At 35.6% G+C, this 27,563-nt stretch overlaps 1 protein-coding gene across 2 annotated transcripts in view; it reads left to right on the forward strand.

Moving 5' to 3' along the window:
• Positions 1 to 23,656, forward strand: part of SENP6 (SUMO specific peptidase 6) — a 100,966-nt gene extending 77,310 nt beyond the window's left edge. Inside the window, exons 16-23 of one of the 2 annotated variants that reach the window (XM_007456602.1) lie at positions 3,953 to 4,075; positions 5,068 to 5,160; positions 8,474 to 8,904; positions 14,159 to 14,262; positions 16,083 to 16,171; positions 17,866 to 17,934; positions 18,037 to 18,187; positions 21,629 to 22,141. In XM_007456602.1, the coding sequence (XP_007456664.1) occupies positions 3,953 to 4,075; positions 5,068 to 5,160; positions 8,474 to 8,904; positions 14,159 to 14,262; positions 16,083 to 16,171; positions 17,866 to 17,934; positions 18,037 to 18,187; positions 21,629 to 21,835 (1,267 nt within the window). In that variant the 3' untranslated portion in view covers positions 21,836 to 22,141. Of the gene's footprint in view, positions 1 to 3,952; positions 4,076 to 5,067; positions 5,161 to 8,473; positions 8,905 to 14,158; positions 14,263 to 16,082; positions 16,172 to 17,865; positions 17,935 to 18,036; positions 18,188 to 21,628 lie in introns of both variants that reach the window. The other variant, XM_007456601.1, reaches the window with a different exon arrangement.
• The last annotated feature ends 3,907 nt before the right edge of the window (positions 23,657 to 27,563 follow it).

Below are 27,563 nucleotides of genomic sequence, written 5' to 3' on the forward strand. Positions count from 1 at the left end.
TCACTGCTGTGGCGTCTCCCGTTGCGGAGCACAGGCTCCGGACGCACAGGCTCAGCAGCATGGCTCACGGGCCTAGCCACTCTGCAGCATGTGGGATCTACCCGGACCGGGGCACGAACCTGTGTCCCCTGCATCGGCAGGCGGACTCTCAACCACTGCGCCACCAGGGAAGCCCAAAATCCATGATTTTTTAAAAAATCTTTGTTTATATTCATCTCATGGCATTCTTAGAAGTGAATTGAAAAGAGGAAACTTCTTTTTGAAGATTTATTATTTTTGGTTGTGTCGAGTCTTAGTTGCGGCACGTGGGATCTTCATCAAGGCATGCAGGATCTTTTGTTGCAGCATGCAGGCTTTTCATTGCTGCTCACGGTTTTCTCTCTAGTTGTGGCTTGTGGGTTTTCTGTCTCTAGTTGTGATGTGCAGGCTCCAGAGCACGTGGGCTCTGTAGTTTGCGGCACACGGGCTCTCTAGTTGAGGTGCACAAGCTCAGTAGTTGTGGCACACAGGCTTAGTTGCCCTGCGGCATGTGGGATCTTAGTTCCCTGACCAGGGGTCGAACCCGTGTCCCCTGCATTGTAAGGCAGATTCTTTACCACTGGGCCACCAGGGAAGTCCCGAAAAGAGGAAACTTTTTAAAACTTCACTATTAAAAATAAGTAATTCAGCTGCTACCAGAGCTGCTCATTCTTTTCCATTTCTAACTCTACAAGTTAGAAACAAACCTTTAAACAGTTTGCCAGAATTATAAAAAGTAGAAGGGCATTGCATCTAGAGAATGTTAATAAAATGCAGGGAAAAAGAATTTTAATAAGAATTATTTTCAAAACCTTAAAAGTCATCTTTTAACTTCATCCTGAAACTAAATGTCATGATTGAATTGTTAGATTGTCTGCTTTATAAAATAGCAGGTGAACAGCTTCACATGACATCCAATATTTAAATGATTTATACACAAAGAAAAAAAAATGAAAGAAATGGAAAGAAATCCCAAAATGAAAGAAATTCCCAAAAGTTTTTTTCTAATAAACTTGGATTTTCCCTTTAATTCTAAGATAAGAGACTTAGTTGTTTTAATTAAAATTAATAATTCTAATACATGTACATAAAAAGACCCAGAACTATATATAGTCACAGAAATGCTTATGGATCTATATTAGATTAGAAAGACAAAACTAGTTTTTTTTTAATTAAAAGGCTTTTTGAAGTTTTGTTTTTTCACTTTTAAGTCCTTAATTCCTCTAGGATTTGTTACGCTAAGATAACATAGTTGCACAGGTCTGTTTTCGGGGCTGTATAGTTTGTTCCGTTGGCCGTGCACCTATCCCTGCGTCAGTACCACACTGCCATGATTAGTGTTACTTTATTCTTGTTATCTGTAATAGAAAGGCAAGCTCTCCGCCATATTCTTCTTCACAAATGTTTTGGATATGCTTGACCTTTTGATTCTTTCAGATAAACTTTGGAATCAGCCCATCAGATTCCTTTTTTTTTTTTCTTTTTGCGGTACGCAGGCCTCTCACTGCTGTGGCCTCTCCTGTTGCAGAGCACAGGCTCCGGACGCGCAGGCTCAGCGGCCATGGCCCACGGGCCCAGCCACTCCGCGGCATGTGGGATCTTCCTGGACCGGGGCACGAACCCGCGTCCCCTGCATCAGCAGGCGGACTCTCAACCACTGTGCCACTAGGGAAGCCCCAGATTCCATTTTTAAAGTTCTTTTGAGATTTTGATTGTAATTGCACTGAATCAGTGATTCTGTACTGGGGGCACTTTGGGCATTTTGGTCCTCACAAAAGGAAGGGATGTGTGCTGATACCATCTGTGGGTAGAGGCCAGAGGTAAGGCCAAGCACCCTACGCTGCACAGGACACCCCCCACAGCAAAGCATTATCTGGCTTAAAATGTCAGCGGCGCCAGCTTGAGGAACCCTCCGCGAAATTTATGCAATTTGGAGACAACTGATATGTAACATTTTTGAGGATTTCAACAAGAAATATATTTTGCCCGTATAGCCAGACATCTTGCTAAAGCTCTTTTATTTCTAGTATGTCTGTAGATCTTTTTAAGTTTTCTGTATGAAAATCCTTTTATCTGCAAATAAATTTATTTCTTCCATTTACAAAACTAAAGCATGGACTTGTTTATATATGAAGTAGAGTCCATTTTCTTAAATCACTAATAACTTTCTTTTTTAAGTTGAACTATCCCTTTTTTTATTCAATTCAGTTTACAAAATAGCCATTGTAGTTTGTAATGGTAAAAGCAGCATGGTTCACCCATTATGGTGTAGTTCCTAAATTCAAGTCCAGTTCACTACATTCTCTGTTTTGAATATAGATGTAGAATTCAGCGATTGATTTAAACTGTGTCATGAGGTGATTCACTGTCTTATATCTTTTGTCGGGGCACACTGAGTTGCCCTAAAGCAAGCAATCTGTAAGTTATGTCCTTTTCATCAGAACTTGAGCTTTAGACTTATCAAATATTATGACAGAAGTGACAGGTCTTAAAGATGTGCCTTCTGGGTACTTGCTCTTTCTGTGTAAGGTTTCACAAGCCTTTCATACTCTCCTCATTTTAATAAGATGAATATGGTCATAAGCTTGAATTTGCATAGCTCCTCTGAGGGAGTTTGGAGCATAAATAAGTAAATTTAATATAAGTTCTCTTCGTAATATAAATCATTTCTATTTGTCTTGATATAGACCTATAGAAAAAAACAACTAAGGCAAGGAAAAATTAGAACTGTTGTAAGATCACTTTAAAGAGTCATTGTTATAACCTCACCACTGTACAGATTCTGTTTTTATAAAAAGTTTATGGCTAGTCATGGTTTATTAGCTGTTTAAAACAAACATAAAACATAAAAATAGCAGCTTTATTGACATACAGAGCACATACCATACAATTCACCCATTTAAAGTGTATAATTCAGTGGTTTTTAGTGTGTTCAGACAGTTGTGCAAGCATCACCATAATCGATATTAGAACATTTTCACCCCCTACAGACCCTCAATACCCATTAGCAGTGGCTCCCCATTTCCCCAGCCCACCCCAGCTCTAAGCAACTACCAGTCTCCTTGCTATCTCTGTGGATTTGCATATTCTGAACATTTCATATACATGGAATCATACAATATGTGGACTTCTGTGACTAGCTTCTTTCACTTAGCATAACGTTTTCACGGTTCTTCTATGTTACAGCATGTATCAGAACTTCACTTTTTTAATATTTATATTTTTTGCTGCATTGGGTCTTCGTTGCTGCACGTGGGCTTTCTCTAGTTGCGGCAAACGGGGGCTACTCCTCGTTGCAGTGCACGGGCTTCTCATTGCAGTGGCTTCTCTTGTTGCAGAGCACGAGCTCTAGGTGCACGGGCTTCACTAGTTGCGGCATGTGGGCTCAGTAGTTGTGGCACGCGGGCTCAGTAGCTGTGGCTTGCAGGCTCTAGAGCAAAGGCTCAGTAAGTTGTGGCGCGTGGGCTTAGTTGCTCCGCGGTGTGTGGTATCTTCCCGGACCAGGGCTCAAACCCGTGTTCTCTGAGTTGGCAGGCGGATTCTTAAACACTGAGCCACCAGGGAAGTCCTTCATTTCTTTTTATTGCCAAATAATATTCCATTGTATGGATATATCACATTTTCCATTCATCAGTGATGAGCATTTCTGTCATTTCTATTTTTTGCGTATGATAAATGTTTCTATGAATGTTCATAAATGTGCCCTTGTTTTAGAAGATTAGATCTTTCAAATCCTAGTTTTACTTTCAAACACCACTTATTACCTACAAATAATCTGATAGTAATCATTGTCTAGAATATGAAATAAATTTTGTTTATGACTTCTTTCAGTTTAAAGGAATAGAGATTGATGGTGGCTAAATAGATATTTGATCACTGTTTTTAGTATAAACTGTTAAATTCATTCTATTTGGAATTACTTTTTATAAAACAGATATTTGGTGCTTGAAAAATTGAAGAAAGAAGAAGCTGACCGAATTCATGTATTCAGTTCTTTTTTCTATAAACGCCTTAATCAGAGAGAGAGGAGAAATCTTCATGAAACAACTAATCTATCGTAAGTCAAGCTTTTTGAAAATATTTAACAGGTGTAGTAAGTCACTTAAGTTTAAGTTAGAAAAAATCACTTATTTGTATTAAAGCAACATTTTTTACTTCCATTCTCAATTAGCAAAATTAATATAATTTATAATATTCTAAAACTCCAAGAATACCTGGAATTCATAAAGGTTTTAGGTCTGATATCTAGATCAGTATTTCCCAAATATATCTGATAGTTTACAAAAGAAAAATTACTTGAATACTTATTAAATACCGATTGCTCTGTTTTACCCTAGATGTTTCATCCATAATAGCTAACAGAGGAACCTGTGAATCTGTAATTTTAATAAGTTCTTTGGATAATTCTTCTCAGACAAGTTAAGGAAACAACATTCTACATATGAGGCCTGAGTTATTTATAATGCCTCTCCATATAGTGACTGCATCCAGCTCTAATACTTGCTGGCAGTTGGTCACAAGATACACAGAGTTGGTACATTTTTTGTCATAAGTGCTGTTAAATGTCTTGAATTGATGGCTGCTGTGCATAATATTAATAATATTTTCTACTATTCCAGTGATCCCTGATTTTGCTTCTTAGAGTTGATGGTAGTGGTTGGTTTTGACCAGTGCTGGTTCTGTCCTGTCTCACCAGCTGTAAGATAGTGCTCACTTTTGCTGCTCTCTTCTCAGTTCTTATAGGTCATGGTCTGATAATGCTTCTCGAAATCGTTGCTAAAACCAGTTCTGCAACAATAAAAATAGTAGCTCTGATCCACCCTAGTAAGTAGTAGGAGGAATTAAATAATCTCTTTCTTCCAGATTCAGGGACGGGCAGTTTCCCATCTTCCCAGCTCCATCTCAGATGTTCTGCTTTCTTCTCACAACTTGTTAAATCTTACAACTGATCTATTAACATCTCAATCTTTGTAATGTATAAATTGCTGCATAGAGGCAGAAACACTAGAAACACTTCAAAAGCTTGATAGTTTCTCTCTTGTCTTACAGAATACAGCAGAAGCGACATGGAAGAGTAAAAACATGGACCCGGCATGTAGATATTTTTGAAAAGGATTTTATTTTTGTACCCCTTAATGAAGCGTGAGTAAGAATTTCCTTTATGTTAATATGATGGCAGTTTTTAGCAGATGTGTTTTTGAGGTGAATAATTCATCCATTTTTTAACTTCTTTCTGAAATTTGTTGTATATATTGACACTTATATTCTTTATTTTATGGAAATTAGTATACTTTTCCAGTGAATCATATAAGATACTGAATTTTACAGACACTAGATAAGAGATCTTTCTAATTTCATTTTATTCATCAATGTAGAATAATGTCATCTTTTAAAAATGGTGCTTGTGGTCTAGCAGACATCCTATATAGAAAAGACTGCTATGTACAGAATGGTGATTAGGTCACATAGAAGAATTTGAATCTTTAGTTTAAGATACACTTTGGCTCTTAATAGAAAAGAAGAAAAGGTGGCTGGATTTATGTCATTTGCTCACTGAAAACCATGTTTACCACTTAAAGGTATTTTCTAAGTAAATGGGGGTGGTAAACATTTTGTGTTTTTCTCCCCCAGTGACTAGAGAGGCATAGATGTATAGAATAGTCTTACTATACAATTTAAACTTGAGAGTTTTTGTATTTCATTTTTTAATTTTCCTGTGTCCTCCAGCCAAAGACCTCCAGGAATACCCCTGTAATTGGACAACTTGGGTTTAGTACTTGCCTCAAGGGAGAACACACAACATGGGCAACTATGGATCCTCTCAGTAAAAGTGTGTTTGAAAGAGGCAGTAAAAGAATTTGGGCTTTGGTTTGGTGGAAGGTCTAAGGAAGCAGTGGTTTGTTTGGATAAAGAAGTTACATTCGCTCATTTAGCAAAAAAAGTATATTTGGTATTTTGAGGGGTTGCATTGTGATCTTCTATTTGTCTCTGCTGAGACAAATTATGAAATGGCCTTACTTTGTCTCATTTTATCATGGTTGCAGAGTAACCTTATCTGAGGTTGGTATTCTGTAAGATTGTTTATTTCTAATAAGCCTGTTTGTGCCAAGCTATTTTCTGAACGTGCTCTTTTTTCCCCACTATAAAAAAACAAATTCACTCTATAGTATAATCAAGTCCTATTTATTTATAATCATGCTTTAATCATAAAACCTGTGCCCTCTAATTAGCCCGGTCAAAGATAGGTAGGCTAGGTTAAAACACTGGTTATAGCTATAAAGCCCACCTTCTTCAAAGATACATATTTGAGTCAAACATAGTATCATAAAAAAATTTAAAACTAAGTTTAAAACTAATCTTTAATTTCTTCATTTTCCTCAAAGTAAAGTTTCTTGACATTAATTTGTCATATAAAGTAGCAAGTGAGCTGCCCACTAGGCCAAAGGGAGGATATACATAGGAAGTCATTTGTCAGAAATTAATTATAAAAATTTAAAATAAAAGTATAATTTTAGGTACACACAATTTAGTAATAGAGGCATATCCCTCTTAGTCACAGCATCTGATGTGATGGAAGCTACGTTCAGTGCTTTTAGTCGTCTTGGTGAAAGGTAGAGGATGAACAAAGGTACAGAATTAGTAAAGTGTTCACCAAGAGAACTGTGCTGTTTGTAGGTGAAAGAATAGCTTCCAGATCATGGGGTTGTTGTTTTTTAAGAGATAAAGCTAATTAGATTAGTTAGGCTGCTATGTATTTGTCATCTATTTTATTTTTAATTTTCTTTTTGGCGGTAATTTCTTTAAGCTAAAAGTTTATAAGCTATTTGTTCAAAATTGTAGCAATTGACAAGGAGCAGAAATTAGATGTTTGGATCTAATTCATCTTAAGATAAGCAAAATTACCTGTTTTAGCCTCTTCCACTGATGGCTTAAGGTCAAGGTAGCTGATATTAAAAGGGATCATAAAAGCAAAACCCTGGCTCTTGGAGGTTGAAAGTGACCTCAGATGTATCTAATTCAGCTTTCTCTTTTCAGCTAGGTGAAGGAAGATTTTTTTCCAAGTTTTTAGGTGAGGCAACAGAAAAACTATGGCTTATCCATATTGTCATAGCTGAAAAATGTTTAAAACTGTGATAGATGTAGGTTTCAGCTATAGGTTGAGAGTCACTGTATTATACCATATTTAATCGATTTTCAAAACACATATTTTCACATTATAACCTTTATGAAGTTGAGATGTGACTTACAATCAGCTGTGTCTTAGAATTGATGAAGTGAGGACGATGGTGTGCTGCTCTTCTCCTAGCCTCACCTGACCTAAGTCCTTGGGATCCTGAAGATTAATAATTAAGAAGAGGAGAGAGGCATTCCTCTATCTGGCCTTTTCAATACTGAGAACGAATCCAGCATCTATGACCTTTTCTACTCATACTCTCTGATGAAGAGACAGACAGTGCTGTTTCTTAGGAGTACCTTGGGGGAATTTAATATTTTACAGAAACAGTATAGAATAACTTTTATCTGTGTCAACATTCATTTTTCATTCAGCAAATATCTACTGAACACCCTATTCTATGACATATATTGAGCTCAGCTAATAAATTATCTGACATCTATAGCCTGTTCATTGTATCTCAGCACATAACACTGTGCCTAGCTAATTGTAAGCCCTTAATAAAATTAATTAGATTAATGAATATTACCCACTTTTAACTGTACAGTATCTTACTCATGGCTTATATCCTACTGCTGGGAACTGTATTACCTGAATTCAGCTCTATCATGAGTACCCACTTGATAGCTGGAATTCTACTAATACTTGGAATTCTGTGATGATGATTAGATTAGATGTATTATTTCAATTTAGTGTATTTTATTTTAGTATAGCATGAGACAAGAATTATTTAATGTTTTCAATATTAAGAAGTTCCTACCTCATTAATAAGAAAAACACAGACATAAATTTTTTTAAAAGCTATTACTTACAATATTTAGAAAATGTTCAAAATTGTAAAGTCTAATTAGACTTCTGAAGACATTTTAATCTTGAAGCTAGATAGTATTTGTCCTTGGCATAAATAGGGCAAAGGAAAGGTAAATGGGAATGATGAATTGCAGTGATGTAATTTACATTTTGTTAAATTGCCTGGAAAACAATGAATTTTTCATTCCAAAAGCAATAAAATGTTCAAAGGATTGTTTGCAAAAGTGAACGCAGGCTATGTAATTCTGACAAAAATTATGTTATTACAAAAATTATGTTACTTTTGAATAGACATTGTATTCTGTTAATGAATCAATGATCCTATAAACAAGTGGATTAATTTGAGGATTGAAAAAATTGGGCATTCTTAATAAATTTGTTTATAAAAGCTTTAGAAAAAAGATATAATAGTTATTGCCAAATACAAATTTTTCTAATAATATATTCAGTAGTTTCATTTGTTTTTTACAGTGCACACTGGTTTTTGGCTGTTGTTTGTTTCCCTGGTTTGGAAAAACCAAAGTATGAACCTAATCCTCATTACCATGAAAATACAGTCACGCAAAAATGTTCAACTGTAGAGGACAGTTGTATTTCTTCACCTTCAGCCAGTGAAATGGACAGTTATTCACAAAACTCTGCTGCCAAGCCTGTAATTAAGAAGATGCTAAACAGAAAGCATTGCGTAGCTGTAATTGATTCAAATAATGAACAGGAAGAAAGTGACCCTCGTTATCGGAGAAACCTTAGCAGTGTGAAATATAGTCTGAAAAAAATAAATCATACTGCAAGTGAAAATGAAGAATCGAATAAAGGAGAATCTGCATGCCAGAAAGTTGTTGATAGGACTAAAAGTGAGAGTGGCCTACAGAATGAATATTTAAGTTCTATGCACCATACAGGTATGTTTCTAAATGTTTTAAAAAATCAAAGAATTAGAATAAGTTGGAATTTTTAGAAATAGGATTAAGATTTCAGGGCACACTTTTTTTTTAAGTCAGGTTTATTGAGGTATAATTTACTTACAGTAACGTTCACTCATAAGTATAGCCCAGTGAGCTTTGATAAATGTATAGTCATGTAGTCACTACAACAATCAAGATTTAGAACCTTTCCGTTACTCAAAAAAATTCCCTTGTGCCCCCTTTATAGTGAGTCTCCTCTCCTCACCCTTACAGAGAATGAAGTTTTAAAATTATAGTACAAGGTCTGCATTTTCCATTTATAGGAACTTGGACTTATTTTTATTTTGTAGGAAATTATTCAGCATAAACAGTAGTTGCACAACTTAGATCTGTTAAGGCAAATTAGTTCGATCTTCTCAGTTTACAGATGGGCAATTGAGATCAAGGGGCAAGAGGCAGAAATTAAAGCTTTCTCCTCCAAATAGCTGTTGACATTCAAATTAAAAGCTAGTTTCTGTTCCTCACTCTCTCTCCTTCATGATTTTCAGTGGGAGAAAGGGCACTGGTCCAACCTCTGCTTTTTTATTTCCCTTCAGTTCTAATAAATTGTTTTATTCCTTGAATCAGGTCCATATTTCTAGCACTTGTTATAGAAATCTAAGGTTTCTCTTCAAATACTTAAATTATATATCAAGTCAACTGCATAATTTCCACTTCAACCCCAAAGTCTACTTCATAAACCCATAATATGTATATAGGATAGCAAACTTAATAAACTATGAGTATATCTAATACATTTTCTTGGGAGGAAAAAACTCAGTATAAGGCATAGAAGAAATTATGTGAACTCAGTAAAAAAGTTGAGTCCCAACTTTCAAAAGTTGAACTCAAAAGTTCAAGAAAAAGTTGTGAATGCTCAACATACTCTGTACTTCTACCAGCCTGTATTATTTTAGGAAGTCAGAAAGGTGTTGCTGCGCTCTTACAAAAATTTTTTTGTTTGACATACTCAGCTGCATAAAGCTGACATTAGCCATATGTGTTGGTCTTTGTGCCCTTTAGGGGGTATAAGATAAGAGGCAGAAGGGGGAAATTTAGCAGATAAAGCAAAAAAGTATATCAAAAGCCAAGCAGATAAATACAGTTGACCCTTGAACAACATGGGGTTTAGGGTTGCTGACCCTCTGACAATCAAAAATCCACCTCTAACTTTATAGTCAGCCATTCGTGTCATACCACAGTTTCACATCCACAGATTCGCATCCCTGGATTCAACCAACCTCAGATTGTGTAGTACTGTACTACGTATTTATTGAAAAGAAATCCATGTGTGGGTGGGCCAGTGCAGTTCAAACCTGTGTTGTTCAAGGGTCAACTGTGCTTCCTTTTCTAGCTGACTTTCAAGTCTGTTTCAGCAGTCAGGAAATGGAATGAAGATTAAGCGAAGTATGTAATCACCAAGTTCTGACTAATTTTTTTCAGTTTTAGTATTTTAATACTTGAATAGAAAAAAATAAAGAGGCAGTGAATAGCCACGTTAGAGATTAATTACCATTTTGCTAAACAGAAAGCATTGTGTAGATGGGCACTCTGAAGATTAAGCCTTCAAGGCAGTGTGCACTGTTTCTCATTGCCTTTAAAACAAAGTCCTGGAGGAGGGATATATTGGGATTGACACATACACACTACTATATATAAAATAGATAACTAATAAGGACCTACTATACAGCACAGGGAACTCTACACAATACTCTGTGATGGCCTATATGGGAAAAGAATCTAATAAAGAGTGGATATATGTATTTATATAACAGATTCACTTTGCTGTAAACCTGAAACTAACACAACATTGTAAATCAATTATACCCCATTAAAAATAAAAATAAAATAAGAAAACAACAAAATCCTGCCAGTTAGTACATGAGAAGATGCTGGACATCATTAGTCATGAAGGAAATGTAAGTCAAAACCACAAAGAGATGCCTCTTCATAGCCATGACAGCATGGCTAGAATCAGAAAGTCAGGTACTAACAGGTGTTGGTGAGGATGTGCGGAAATTGAGGCCTTCATATATCGTTAGTGGGAATGTAAAATGGTACAGCTTGCTTTGGGAGACAGTTTTGACAGTTTCTCAAAACGTTAAACATAAAGTTATCATGTGATTCAGCAGTTCCACGCCTAGATAATTACCCAAGAGAAATAAAAACATATGTCCTCACAAAAACTTGGGCATGAACATTTATAGCAGCATTATTCATAATAGCCAAATGGTAGACACAATCCAGATGTTCATCAGCTGACAAATGGATAATCAAAACATGATACATCCATCCAATGGAATATTATTAGGCCATAAAAAGAAATGAAGGAGTGATACATGCTACATAGATGAAACTTGAAAGCATGCTAAGTAGTCATAGAAGACCTCATATTATGTGATTCCACTTGTATGAAATCTCCCAGGAAAATCCGTAGAGTGGGTTAATGGCTGCGTAGGGCTGGTTGCGGGTATGGGACAGCAGTATGGGGAGAAGGGAGTGATAGCTGAAGTGTACAGAGTTTTTATTTGTTTGTTTGTTTTTTGGGGGTTTTTTTTAGATTTAAAACATTTTGAAAATGTTTTAAAGTTGACTCCAGGGATGGTTGCACATAGTATTTGTAAATATACCAAAAACTACTTACATGTACACTTTAAATGGGTGAATTGTATGTGAATTGTATCTCCACAGAACATTTTTTAAGTTCCTTTTTGATCAATAATTTCATACAGTTTAATGTGAATTCAAGTTTAAAAAATGAATTAAAGTGCATGTCTTAGAGCAATGGGACAAACAAAGCCTTAGGACTTCCTTCATATACACAAACCCCAGAAATTCCTGGTGGCTCTCTCTACAAGTTAATGTTCTAGTTGAGAAATAACCAGTTAAATTTGAGTAAATATACCCATAAATCCTAATGGAGACCAAAGTAAAGAATATCTATTGTATGTAGTTTGCCCTTTTATAATATCTGTTTATTCTTCTATCAAAAATTATTGTTTATGCTTTTGTTTTGTTTTTAGTATGTGTGTAACTTTATCGACTATATCTTCCTTAAAGGAAATTAATTTACCTTTATTGTGTGTGATACACTGGCATTTTTCTATTCTTTTTCAATGCTTATCTTAATCCAATGACCATAGTGTCCCACAGTTTGAAAAATGGTTCTCTAGAATGGGTCTGTATTTTTCAGGAACAAGCTCTCATATCTTTCATCAGATGTTTCCAAGGTATCACTCACCCAAAAGTACATTGAATGAGGGTGCTCTCTAGAGGAGCCTTTACTGCCTTGGAGAGGATGGCTAAGCCATCTATCCTAGATAAAATGATGACGTATCAGAACTGAGGATAAGGAGAGCTTGTAAAAGTTTTTGTGATTATGATTAATATCTTAGTGATCTGTTTCTATTTGGTCTGGGAGTATCGTCGACAGGACTTAAGTAAAGCATTTAACATAATTTTAACCGTTGAACACGTACAGAGTGTTGACTGATGTCGGTTGACATGCTGCAGTAAATGCGTGGAGTTGTATCTTGCCACAGGGATTAGGTTTTTAAGGTCAACTGTAGGAGAATAATGTCTGTTATCACTACTTTGATTTGGTGTTTTTTCAGTTGGGCACCATTTGAAGTAGTTGTCTTGCTCTGTATGGTACATGAAAAATGTGTATTTTTAAACTCTAGAATCACACTTGGTTTGGCACCTTCAGGTGATCTCACTATGTGAGAAAAGCTCAGGAAATGGGACTGATTGGGAGAACAGCTGATTGAGTTATTGCCTCTCAATTTATACTAGGGCATTTGTTTACTGAACGAAATAGTTGAAGAAATTGACTACACTATTTAAATTACTTTTCTCCTTTTTGGCAGTGCACATGTATTTCATTTGTATAAGGTTCATGTTTATATGACACAATTTCTGTGTAATAGGTACAGACAGGAATACTTCGCTGCAAAAATAACTTGATTGTAGTGACTAGCTCTTAATTGCCTGAGGATTTGGACAAGTTTTATTTAAATATAGGTGTTTTTGCTTCAAGAAAGCATAAAAATACAGACTTTTGAAAGAGATAAATTGAAAAGGTTATTCTTTGCGTGCTTTATTATTTCAAATAGTATGTTTTTGATCACAACGTTTGGACTTTTATATATGTTAAATGTATTTTTCAAGGAGCACTTTTATCTTGCTGTTTTCCCATCCTATCTTGCTTATATTAGTATATAAATGTATTTTTCAAGGAGCACTTTTATCTTGCTGTTTTCCCATCCTATCTTGCTTATATTAGTATTCTTTTGCCCTTTTAATAACTTGTACCAAAATAAGTTAAATCCTGTTTAAAATACCTTGAAGTCATGCTTTTAAAAACTTGGAAATGGTATGCTCTATAATAAATATTTGTATATTTGGCATCAAAATTCCTGCTCAGTTTTCATTATTTTCTGGTAAATCTTCAGTTTCTTTAAGAAAATCATTGATTTTTAAGGATTTAGATTCTTGAAACAGACCTTTAAAAGAATTCATTTCAAATATTTCTACGAGTCATTTATTTTCATACTGCCAGCACCTACGTTGGCTTGTGTCATTTTATTTTGTTGAAAAGTATATGAATATAACCAAACATGAAGGAAAAATATACAGAGTTGAGGAACTCATCCATAACTATCCTAGCATAATTATTTTCATTTTTGTATTTTTTTAAATTATTTGTGCAAAAGCAAGCCTGTTTTACTTTGTTTTAATCATGTTTTTTTAACTTGTATATTTTTCCATATTTTCACAATTTTAATTTCTCTAGTGTACACAGTATTTCATTTTATGTTCTACATTTGCTAGCCATTCCTGTTATTGAACAACTGAGTTGTTTTCAAACTATTGTAGCTTCTGTTATTAAAGGTACTTAGCATACCTAGCACAAAATCTTTATATATATACATGTATTTAAATATACATATTTAATAATATAATTGATACCTAGTGTTTAAAGTTTAATAAATTTTAGGGTCTGAGTAGTAGAAACAACTCTTTAGATGACATAATCCAGGTTTTTTACTTAAAAGTAACTTATTTTATACTTGTGATATTTACATGCTAAGACAGATTTTGTATTCGTAATTACTATGCAATTAATTACTAGCATTAATTTTAACATCATGTACTATAAGTTATGTGTGTGTTCTTTTTAAAAATTATGTAATCTTTCTTATTGATACAGATGGCTTAAGCAAAATCAGACTAAACTACAGTGATGAATCAGCTGAAGGTAGTAAAATGCTTGAAGATGAACTCATCGACTTCTCAGAAGATCAGGATAACCAGGTGAAACCTAACGCTTGGCAAAAAAGTTCTAGTATTTTACATAATTAAAAGTTTCTCTGGGGTTCCCTGGTGGCACAGTGGTTGAGAGTCCGCCTGCCGATGCTGGGGACGTGGGTTCGTGCCCCGGTCCAGGAAGATCCCACATGCCGTGGAGTGGCTGAGCCCGTGAGCCATGGCCGCTGAGCCTGTGCGTCCGGAGCCTGTGCTCTGCTAACGGGAGAAGCCACAACAGTGAGAGGCCCGCGTACAGAAAAAAAAAAAAAAAAGTTTTTCTTTAGATTTTTATAGGTGATTACTTCAAACGGTTAACTCATGCCTTCTGTACTTGGATCTCATCTCACAACACAAATTTGGTTTTCAGTTCAGAAGTTGCCGGGATAGATGTATGAACGTTGTTTCATTTTTTGTTTTGGGGTTTTTGTTTGTTTGTTTAGTTTGCCATTGAGGACTAAACTAATATCACCCATCGTGGAAAGTTTCCATGTGAAATGGATCCTCCCGCCGCGACCCAGCGACCGCCCACCACCCCTACCGCACCCCTTTCCGTTGCTCTTTTAAAGCATTTGTGTGCCGTGCTTAACCTTCGGTCTTACTTAACACTCAGGAGGCAAGTGTTCACATTTTCGATTATGTGGTGTGTGGTGCACGAACACAGCAGAATTACACTATTTTTACCACCTGTCTAATGATTTTTTCTTTCATCTAATCTGCTGTATATGCATCATGGCAGGAGCAGATCATATTTAGTTAAAATTAACATAGGTCGATTCTCATATTTCCTTAGAGTCTTGTTTGCCCTAATAAGCTTTATTAACACCAAGAATAAAGTATATTTTTGAAAATATCTTATAACTTCAGTTAAACATGCATTTTCTACTGAGAGAAAAGCTTATTCCATTTCCTTTTTCTGCCTCTTCCTTAGTTGTTAAGACAAACTTTGAGTTTATCTAGTAGTAAAGATAACTTTGTACTGCACCATTTTTCCTTTTTGCTCAATCCTCTTGTGAACAAAAAACATTTTTGTGATGTCCCTTGGTCTACAGTGCGTGGCTATGAAATACAGTTTTTCTTTCTAATATATACAGACACATATCTGGATTACATTCAAGGTTTATAATGAGCACTTCATATGCTCCTTTTTGGTCCTAGCAGTTACGTGAACTAGTTAATCTAACCGTGTATTACTACTATTATTATTCCTACTGTTGACTGTTTCATTCAAAAGGTTGCCAGAAGCTTTCCCACAGGACAAAAAAAGCTTTGTTTGTTTTACATTCAAGGTAATCAGTAGAATAATACACACTATCATAAAGCTGTCTTCTCTCACGTGAAGTGGGTAAAGCGTTTTGTCAAGTAAAACAGTGTTTCCATAAACCCTTTAAATGTTTCTGATATGAAAAAAATTTTTGTGTGAAAAGATGATAAATATAAGTCATTCATGTCCTATTGTGAAAACAGTTGTTTTAGCCAACAAATTAAATTTTTGTAAAAATACCTAAAATCAGAGCCATAATGTTTGACTAGAGAAGAATCAGTCATGGTATACTTCATCTTTAAAAATTTAGATTGAGTAAATAGATGTAACAAGTTTTCTTAGACCTCTGATTGATGGTTTCTTTCATTAAGATGCCTGTGTTGTAGTGTTACATCATTGGTATCGAGTGACGTAACACATTTTCTAATGTCTGATCACCTAAACAGAAAAATATTTTTTTACGTATTTGCTACAAGGATTTTTATCCTCAATAGTGCTATTTTGTTACGTTATCAGTCATTTAGATTGTATATTTTCAATACTAACAGTAGGCTTTCTTTTACAGGATGACAGCAGTGATGATGGATTCCTTGCCGATGACAACTGCAATTCTGAAATAGGACAGTGGCATTTAAAGCCTACTATCTGTAAACAGTAAGCATTAACGTACATCTTGCAAACTACATGATAGTGTTTTTTTTTAACTGTTACTCTTTTTTTAAAAATTTTATTTACTTATTTTTGGCTGCATTGGGTCTTCATTGCTGTGCGCGTGCTTTCTTTAGTTGGCGGCGAGCGGGGGCTGCTCTTCGTTGCGGTTCGCAGGCTTCTCATTGCAGTGGCTTCTCTTGTTGCGGAGCATGGGCTCTAGTCGTGTGGGCTCAGTAGTTGTGGCGCACGGGCTTAGTTGCTCCGTGGCATGTGGGATCTTCCCAGACCAGGGCTTAAACCCATGTCCCCTGCATTGGCAGGCGGATTCTTAAACCACCGCGCCACCAGGGAAGACGCTACATGATAATTTTTATTCACGTACCCTCTTAGAATAAAACATTAACCATACTGTTTTAATTAAAACAGGTATTTAAGCAAAAATCACAGAAGCTTTCAGAGTCAGTGAGGAAAATTAGGTCCTGCCCAATGTCCAAGGTTTGAGTTGGGGAGAATGGAAATTATTTGAGTTCTCCATTTGCCCATTTTCCATGTCTGTGCGTGTGCATAGAAAACCACTACTCCTTTTGGATATATAGTGATGTGGAGCAGGAAAGGACAAAGAATGTCATTCAAATTCACATCAGTAACATGGGAATTGGAGTTTACACTGGTTCCATAGCTACTGTGTGAAGGCTGTGGAGTGACTTAAGGCAGTCCTAAGGGACATGTTCCAGGTGGGAAACCCAGGGAATTCCTTGGCAGTCCAGCGGTTAGGATTCTGCGCTCTCACTGCTGAGGGCGTGGGTTCAATCCCTGGTTGGGGAACTAAGATCCCACAAGCTGTGGTGCAGCAAAAAAAAAAAAAACAAAGAAACAGATGGAAACCCCAAATTGAGAGTGAGTCTATTTTGGTTCTCAGAAGTACATGTTCTGAGATCTTGCCAGGGTCTGCAGACTTCCTAGGCGATGAAGTAGTACCTATTTCTAGACTTCATCTCTTTTGACTTTTTGTAGGAAATCTTGTCTGAAACTCCATTAATAGCATTTGAAAAGCAAACTTCATTTATAAAGGAAAACATAGAGACCTAGAGCAGTTGAGAGATTTTTTCCAAATCCCATAAAATGTTAGCCAGGAAGAACCTAGATCTTTAATCATCTCAGGACTTTTTGCACTACATTAGACTTCCTCACTTACTTGGGTTTAACAACAAAATTTTAAAAGTTGAGTATTATTTATACTGAGTGTTCTGAAGTGGAACCTCGCCCAAAACACTGGATTCTAAACTAATTCTTTTATGTGAAGATTACCTGATTTTTTAATCTAAAATAGATTTTAGTTAAAAATGGGATTATTTTTCTTCTACTTTTGCATGGTCTCACTTTTGGTAATTTGGAATATGCAGATGTTCAAATTTTCAGAATTGTTTTGACTTTCTACTAAATTTTTAAGTGTTTTTAGGAACTTTGGTGAACTATATTCATAAATTAACTATGATTAAATTATTACTCTTTAATTCAGTATTTAATATAACCATGGATAGTTAAGTATTATTAGGGTGTTATCCGCCCCCCCCAGCAAGTTTTACTGAGTCATACAAAGTGAATTTTTAAGGTTTGAAATTTTATTGTTAATGTACATCTTTTTATGCCTTTTAAACATTATAAAGTATTAATATTTGGTCATTTCTACCGTATAGACCTTGTATCCTACTGATGGACTCACTCAGAGGGCCTTCTCGGTCAAATGTTGTAAAAATTCTAAGAGAGTAAGTTCAAAACTCTACCTGTACTTTGTATTCTGGTGGGAATGAGGAACTGTGTATATTTATATGTATGTATATATTCTTACTATATACACATCATTGCAGGTATTTAGAAGTGGAGTGGGAAGTTAAAAAAGGATGCAAAAGAAGTTTTTCCAAAGATGTTATGAAAGGCTCTAATCCAAAAGTACCCCAGCAAAACAACTTCAGTGATTGTGGTGTATACGTATTGCAGTATGTAGAGAGCTTTTTTGAGGTGGGTTTCAGTTTGTTGGATCTGATTTAATAAATAATAAAATGATGTGTTTGATCTCATGTTAGTGTAAAAAACACAGTAAGCAAATATTTTGAAGAGATTGAAAACTATTGTTTCAAAAATTATTCCAAGGAGCAAAGACTCTTAAATTGGAGAATTTTTAAGGCATAAAATAAAAAAGACCTTACTCCATCAAATCCAAGGCTTGTTGACCTCATTACTCATCACTAATCAGTTCCTCTCCACTGGCTCTTTCTGCCTTAAGAAATCTCTCCCGTGATTCGGGCTATATCTTTTACCTTCTTTTCTCCCCTTCACAGATATATTTATGGACAAGTGTTTATATTCATTGTCTTCGTTTCCACGAATCCTATTTGCTTCTTAAATCTCTCTAATCCGGCTTGACCCTCACCCTTATATTGAAATTGTTCCTGACCTCGCAGCACCATTTGACACTGTTTTATTCCTTCCACATAACATGTTCTTCCTTTGACTTCAGAGGTACAATACCATGCACACCTCCCTTGGATATTCTTTTTTTTTTTTTAACATCTTTATTGGAGTATAATTGCTTTACATTGTTATGTTAGTTTCTGCTTTATAGCAAGGTGAATCAGCTATACATATACATGTATCCCCATATCTCCTCCCTCTTGCATTTCCCTCCCACCCTCCCTATCCCACCCCTCTAAGTGGTCACAAAGCACTGAGCTGATCTCCCTGTGCTATGCAGCTGCTTCCCACTATCTATCTATTTTACGTTTGGTAGTGTATATATGTCCATGCCACTCTCTCACTTCATCCCAGCTTACCCTTCCCCCCCCTTGTGTCCTCAAGTCCATTCTCAGTGTCTGCGTCTTTATTCCTGTCCTTGCCCCTAGGTTCTGCAGAACCTTTTTTTTTTTTTTTTTAGATTCCATATATATATGTGTTAGCATACAGTATTTGTTTTTATCTTTCTAACTTACTTCACTCTGTATGACAGACGCTAGGTCCATCCACCTCACTACAAATAACTCAATTTCATTTCTTTTTATGGGTGAGTAATATTCCATTGTATATATGTGCCACATCTTCTTTATCCATTCATCTGTCGATGGACACTTAGATTGCTTCCATGTCCTGGCTATTGTAAATAGAGCTACAGTGAACACTGTGGTACATGACTTTTTGAATTATATAGGGTATATGCCCAGCAGTGTGATTGCTGGGTCATATGGCAGTTCTATTTTTAGTTTTTTAAGGAACCTCCGTACTGTTCTCCATAGTGGCTGTATCAATTTACATTACCACCAACAGTGCAAGAGGGTTCCCTGTTCTCCACACCCTCTCCAGCATTTATTTATTTTTTTATTTATTTTATTTATTTATTTTTGGCTGCATTGGGTCTTCGTTGCTGCGTACGGACTTTCTCTAGTTGCAGCGAGCAGGGGCTATTCTTCATTGCAGTGTGCGGGCCTCTCATTGCAGTGACTTCTCTTGTGCGGAGCACAGGCTCTAAGTACACGGGCTTCAGTAGTTTGTAGCACGCAGGCTCAGTAGCTGTGGCTCACGGGCTCTAGAGCACAGGCTCAGTAGTTGTGGCACACGGGCTTAGTTGCTCCGCAGCATGTGGGATCTTCCCAGACCAGGGTTTGAACCCGTGTCCCCTGCATTGGCAGGCGGATTCTTAACCACTGCGCCACCAGGGAAGACCTCCAGCATTTATTGTTCGTAGATTTTCTGATGAAGCCCGTTCTAACTGGTGTGAGGTGATACCTCATTGTAGTTTTGATTTGCATTTCTCTAATGATTAGTGATGTTGAGTGTGTCCTTTCATGTGTTTGTTGGCAATCTGTATATCTTCTTTGGAGAAATGTCTATTTAGGTCTTCTGCCCATTTTTGGATTGGGTTTGTTTTTTTGATATTGAGCTGCATGAGCTGCTTGTAAATTTTGGAGATTAATCCTTTGTCAGTTGCTTCATTTGCAAATATTTTCTCCCCTTCTGAGGGTTGTCTTTTCATCTTGTTTATGGTTTCCTTTGCTGTGCAAAAGCTTTTAAGCCCATTTGTTTATTTTTGTTTTTATTTCCATTACTCCAGGAGGTGGGTCAAAAAAGATCTTGCTGTGATTTATGTCAAAGAGTGTTCTTACTATGTTTTCCTCTAAGAGTTTGATGGTGCCTGGCCTTACATTTAGGTCTTTTTTTTTTTTTTTTTTTGCAGTAGTGTATGGTGTTAGGGAGTGTTGTGATTTCATTCTTTTACATGTAGCTGTCGAGTTTTCCCAGCACCACTTATTGAAGAGGCTGTCTTTTCTCCATTATATATTTTTGCCTCCTTTATCAAAAATAAGGTAACCATATGTGTGTGGGTTTATCTCTGGGCTCTCTTGGATATTCTTTACAGTTATCTTGACTTCTTCCTCTTCTTCATCCACCACCCATGGTGCCATAAGCCCTGTGGATTCTGTCACTTAGTGTCACTTATGTTCAGTTATTTACCCCTGCTACCACTAAGTCCATTTCATTAGCCTCACTATTCCAAACTGCTGCACCAACCTCTGACGTGGCCTCTTGCCTTGTATTTTTCACAGTTGTTTTCCCAAAACCCAAATCTAATTGTGTTGCTTTTCTGCTTTAAATCTTATAATGGCTTCCTGTTATTCTTGAGTTAAAGACCAGAATCCTTCAGTGGCCTGCATCATCCAACTCCTGTTCAAGCTTCTAGCCTCATTTCTACCATTCTCACTCCAGCATTCTACACACCATCCCCCTGGATGTCATTCAGCCTCTCGTGTTGTGTCATATTGTCTCTTGCCGCCAGGCGTTGGTACATATTTCATTACCTGGAATACTCTTCCCTGTTGCTTCCGTCATTCCTTATTTGGCTAACTCCTACTCATTCTTCAGGTCTTAGCATAAACATCACTTCTTGAAATTGTGCTAAGCCCTTAGATATGTATACGCATAGGACTCTCTGCTTCTCCTGCCTTAATACTTGTCATATTCATTGTTTTAATTGTTGAGTTATCTATCTCGACTGGAGTTAGCAATCACTTTCATAGGGCACCAGGTAGTCAGGTAGGAAATATTTCAGGCTCTGCGGCCGTACAGTCTCTACACTCGGTTCTGCTATTGCGGCATGAAAGAAAGCATCCACAGGCAGCATGTAGATGAGTTACTGTGGGTGTGTTCCAATAAGGCTTTATTTACAAGAACAGGCAATAGGCAGAATGTGGCCCACTAGCTGTAGTTTGCTGACTGCTGATCTAGACTATAAGATCTGTAGGCAGAAACTGTCTTGTCTTACATCTCTAGTGCCCAGCACAGTGCCTGCATGGAATAGATAATGAGTAAGTACTGATTTATTTCATTTCTTCTCTGGAATGCTTTTGTGATTGAAACCAAGATAATTTTTATTATAGTTTTCTAAGGTGCATTTAATGTTTTTACTTTCAGAATCCAATTCTCAATTTCGAACTACCTATGAATTTGGGAAACTGGTTTCCTCCCCCAAGAATGAGAACGAAAAGAGAAGAAATCCGAAATATAATTCTGAAGTTGCAGGAGGATCAGAGGAGCAAAGAGAAAAAAAAGCATAAGGACACGACAGAAACATCTTTAGGCAAAGGAGCAGAAAAGTATATCAGTAGCATCTCAGTTTGACCATTCTTGATGCTTGTCAGTATTGCCTTCATAAACTGAGTGACTTTCAAGGGTATAGACAATAAAGAACTGAAGTGCTCACTATGCAGTGATTTGGAAATGTTAATGCTTGTATAAATGTCATATAATTTCCAATGGAATATGTATGAAATAAAAGTCTGTAAATATATCAATGAGGCCAATTTTTCCAGCATTTATAATTATTTTTTTCACTTGTTAGGAAGCTATTGTTATGTATTTTCTGTTAATAGTACTTAAAACTGCAACTTCTAAACACAAATAAATAAAAAGAAACTATTTATAGGAGGAGATGATTAAGTTGATATCCTTTAGTGAGATTGTATTAAATTCTTCAGTGGGTGTGTATCTGTGATAATCTTTTGACCTTTGCATTTGTTTTAAAGTAACTTGAAATGTGAAAATAAGATTAAATCAAAGGCATTTTGAACATGAAAGACATCCTCATATGTTTGTATAGCAGGAAAAAGTAACAGCTTTTAATTCAGACACTCCCTTGTGTTTAGAGAACTTGGCCCCAAAAGTGTAATAAATATTTATAGTTTTACTCAAACATTTAAGAAGAAGCAGTATTTAGAGCACGTCAAAGAAAAATAACTTTGAATTATACTACTAAATATTAACTATACTTTATCATACATTATTGTCAAGTACATTTCTGAAGATGTCAGAGACTCAGGTTAAAACTATTTTGGTAAGTACAACTTGAATTTCAAATATCTCATGTTACCTTTCTATATTATAGCTTAAAGTATCTACGATCTGTGATATAGTTAATTGATAAACATTTTTAACCTGTGAACACAGGAATTTAAATAGGAATTTACTATTTTTTGTAATGACTTTTGCTATTTTATCATTGCTCATTTTGTTCTTGTTATTTTGATAAACAGAGTATCAGACTTTTTGCACCTGAGTTTTTTAGTGTAAATTATTTTTACATGTGAAAGTGCTGTCTTTAATCAGTTGCATAATGCAGAAAAAATCTCCTATATTGAATTCCCCTTTAAAAATACTAAGATGTGATGGTTTTGATGACAGATTTACAACTCATGTAGGAATCTTGCATATATCTGCTGAAACTGTTATTTTCAAATGAAATGTTACAGAGTTCTTTCGAATTAACTTTGAGATGTGAAATTATATATTTTAAAGGTCATTTTTTTGTTAAATAATTTAAAAAGCACATATAACAAACATAGTTGAGAATAAAAGGAAGACCGTTTTTCATCAGCAATTACTTTATTTTTAATCTGGCCATTTCTGGCATTGAAACCAACATTTTAGGCTACTTACTTGGATTTAATAAAGTCCATGGATGTGTTTGGGGCGGATTGTGGGTATTGTTAACAACAACCAAAAAATATGTATATATTTATATTTAGACACACTCATTAAGGGAAACATTAAAATGTAAGTTTAAGGAATATCACCATTAGTGGTATTGATTATGGATTTGTTACTTTGAACTGTCTTAACATTTTTATTTATTATTACATTATTTCTTTTTAAGGAATACCCTAGAGCTCTTAATTCAGATATGAAAAGAGTTTAATTTTATTATTTACTGAATATGGACCAAAAAATGGAAATTTTTTAAAACCTGATAGCAGTAAGCAAAATTGGCATATTTAATTTTTTTACTGTCCTGTATTTTGTTAGAATTTGAAGGTACTGAAAGAACTATTCTGAAATGCTTGTTTTTGTTTCAATTTCTAATGGTTACATTTTGCACTCTTAATTTTTGAAAATATAAAAAGATAACCTGTTCCTTGGGCCAATTCAGTCGATCACGTTTTGACACGTGAAAAATTCTATTTTTTAAAAGTTATGCTAATGGCTTTGCTTTGGAGATAAGTCTTTGGAGACTGCCAGGTTGATCTCCAAAATTAGACTTGAGACTCTTTCTTTGTTGTTTATGCGCATTTACTTGTTAATTGTGTACTCTGGTACTTCTATATGTGGTTTAAAGTGGTTATCAACCTTTTAAAATGTATTATTAGTGCTTAGAAGTTGTGAAACAGTTTTAAAGCTTAGAGGTTTGTTACTAGATGCTGAAACTGCATGACGAGTATCTGGTGTCTTAACTAATTAGATAGATTTGTTGTATTTGTTTTCTTGTTGGATAGAATAACAGTTAATCATTTTTAGAAGAGTTTTAGATTACTTGCCATAAAATTTGTATGTGTCTTAGCTCTTGGTAGTTTAGGAGCAAAGGTGGCATTTAACTAGTCCTTTTCCTTTGATGTTGCTAAGACAGCTGAAAACTTAATGGTACTATTTCAGATTCACATAAACCTAAATAAGTTAAGCATAGTAACCTGTGCTTAAACTATTAGTCAATTAAATGTAGGAGGTCTTATTTGAAAGGATAAAATAATTATCTAAATTATGTCTTGTTTTAAGTCACCAAAATGAATTCTATATTTTTTTCTTTAAAAAACTATGATCTCCGAAAACTGTAAGATATAAAAAGAATAACAGTTTAAATTTCCCAGAGATTAAAAATTATACTTAAAGTCTCAGAAAATTCACTGAAGAGGAATAATAAAGAATGTACTTTAATATATATGATCAAGAGTTGGTGGAAAAAAGCTACTGGGATATAGTGACAGAAAGGATAATATAGTTAGAAGAAAAAGAATCTGTAAGAGATGAGGTAGTGTAGTGCTGCATATCTAGAAGAGGTACAGACAAGGTGGCTCTGTAGTAGATTGCTCTGAGGACAGAAGAAGGGAGAGATACTTGGAGGAGGATACTACAGCCTGTCTAGCCAGGGGACTATCAATGGATACTTTAAGGCAACCGAACTCACAGAGGCCAACACCAGACCCTATTAGGAAATGTAATCTACTGAAGAATGTCCTAAAATACTCCAGCAAGACTTTCTGGTGCATTTGTTGTTTCCCTACTCCCGAGAAGAAGAAAAAAAGTTAAGAGAACTGCTCTTTGAAACTTAAATTTAACCACAGAGGAAGTATTGGTTGATCAAGTGGAAGAAATGTGTACCTTGGGGGGAAAATAGACCTCCCATCTTAATTCTCATAAGCCAGATCGAGGAATAATGGTAGAGAGCCCTAAAGTGCTATTCAGGAAATCAGAGTGCAGTATACTCAGAGGAAAATACTACAGACCTATGGCCTGAAACAGAATGAAAAAAGCTAAAAAGCTTGGAGGTCTTCACTGTCTTTATCACAAATAACAGTTCCATTGTGCTTATTGTAAAAGATTACAGTGAGGAACATATTACCCAAAACAAGGATTTTCTAGAAATGTTTATCAGAATCACCTGGGGAGCTTTTCAGAATACGCATGCATACCTAGGGTCTTAACCCCAGTGGTGCCATGAATTTTCAAATAATTCCTCAAGTAATTCTATTATGCACCTCCCACTGATGTAAAAGGATCAATATTTGTCCCCGACAGCTTTCAAGTTGCTGGTCCCAAAGGTAATGAGGCTTGTCTGCATTTTCTTCTCTCAAATGCTGTAAGATACCCCTTTACCCCCAACTCCCAAATTCTCATTAAGAATTTGATGGGTGAACTTAATAAATTGCTGTTACTAAGCCTTGCAGAATTATAAAGAAATTATTAAGGTACTCAGAGGTTAGAGACGGGCAGATACCTTTTTAATCAAAAGGCAAAAAGTAGATTCTGCAAATTGTAAGATAGAACATCAACTCTTGATGAGATTCTAAAATGGATTAATAAATGGATGATTTGTGAACTCTTAATGGTCACCAGGAGTTATGGGATCACTATAACCAAGGTGGTTTGATATTTTCACTAGGATTCTGAACCTGTCAATCTGTAGAGCACAGCCAGACTAGCAGTTCTCAAAGTATGTTTGCTAACTCTAGTTTTGAGAGATAGTTATAAGTTCTGTGTCAAATAAGTTGGGGAAAATTTAGAACAAATTAAGCGGGTTGCTTGGAACTAATATGCAGAATGATTAAACAAGAGGAAAATATAGAACACAGTATCCTAAATACAGAATTTGGCCATATCCTTCTCTCCTGCACTGATTCTCTAAACTTCCTTATAAATACTAGCCATCAGAAGACAGAGTCAACTATTTGGGGTGTTTGTGAACTGAACTTTATGAGAAGGTGCTTTTGAAACTTACCTGAGGTCAGTTATTTTTTTACATTTTATTTTATTAATAGTTGGGTATATGATTTGGAAACTTGAAAATAAATGACTAGTGTCTTGGGGAAATGAAGTTTCATGAAAATCATTCTTTTATAATTATTGTAAATGAAAAAATTACAAACCTAATTCTTATATACAAGTGGATTCTTCTAGGAGGAAAACAGATTTGATGATACTAATATTTGTAAGGTAATCAAATGCCCTAAACTCATACACAGGTAGAAATTGTGTATAAGTATGAAAGTCAGCTGAAATCTAGAGGCTCTTCCTTCTGTTTATATCTGAACCACTTAACTGCTAGCTCAAACCTCCCCTGACTTCCACTCCATCAGCCTTTTACTTTAGAGTTCAATTGAAACACACAAACTTTATACCTAGAAGCATTTTTTTCCTCCTGTGCAAAGAAGTACTCTTTATTAACTTAATATGCTTTCAATATGTTTAATCCCTCAAATAACTGAAAATTAGTTGTTTAAGCCTGTTGTAAGACTTACTACATTTATTATAATTAGCTTTATACATGTTGACAGCAGAGGATTTGATCCAAAACAAATTAGTTGAAAAGAAATTGATCCTTAAATATTGAATAGATGTTCTGAGTACCTACTTTGTGCTAGGTATTAGGGATTTAAAACAGGGAGCCAAACATACCATCTTCTCCGCTCATGGAGCTGCCTTATAGTATAATGGAAAGACAACTGTTACAGCCTCACAAGTTAATAATTTTAAGTGCCATGCAGGAAAAGCATAAAATGTATGAAGACAATATAGGCTAATCTAGGGAGGTTGGGGACATCTTCCCTAAAGATGTGACATTTGAACTATTGGTAAACATAAAGTCTGAGAGGGCAAAAGAAGAATAGTGCTTGTAGACTGTGCAAAGGCCCTGAGGTAGGGGGATGTGTAACCTGTCCTAAATGGTAATGGCCTCATTTATTAACTGTGTACTATATGCCAAACATGTTCTAAAATTCTAAAATGTATGAATTCATTTATTTATAATGACTTTATGAGATATGTACTCCCAATTTATGGAACTGAGGTCCAAAGAAATAGTTTCCCCAGCAAAGCTGGGCACTGTCTTACCCTATAAGCTAGGTCATCCTGGCTAGAAAAAAGAAGGCGAAAATTAATCAATGTCCATATTTTTTTTAGCGATGCAATGTGGCTAAGTCTTGATTATCATGGAAACTGGTTGTATAGGGGTTTTTTTGAACTATGTTATCTTTTAGTATGTTTAAACATTTTCATAATTTAAAATACAAAATTATAGTAGGCCTGTGTAACTGGAGCTCAGAGTAAGATGGAAAGGTAGGCTGGGACCTGATCATGCAGGGCCTTGAAGCCATGTTCAAGATTTTGGTCATTATCCTAAAACGTTACCCAAGCATTTCAAACAGGAAGAACATGATGCACTATGAATGTTGAAAAGATCACGATGGCGGTAATGAAAGCATTAGAGGGGGGCAAGAATGAGTGCAAGCCTGCGCTATAAGTAACTAATGATGAATTACCATAGCTAGGGTAAAGCATACAGTTATACCTGTGATCACAGGAA

Source organism: Lipotes vexillifer, unplaced genomic scaffold (assembly GCF_000442215.2).
Source record: "Lipotes vexillifer unplaced genomic scaffold, Lipotes_vexillifer_v1.1 scaffold1226, whole genome shotgun sequence".
Taxonomy (NCBI): Eukaryota; Metazoa; Chordata; class Mammalia; order Artiodactyla; family Lipotidae; genus Lipotes; species Lipotes vexillifer.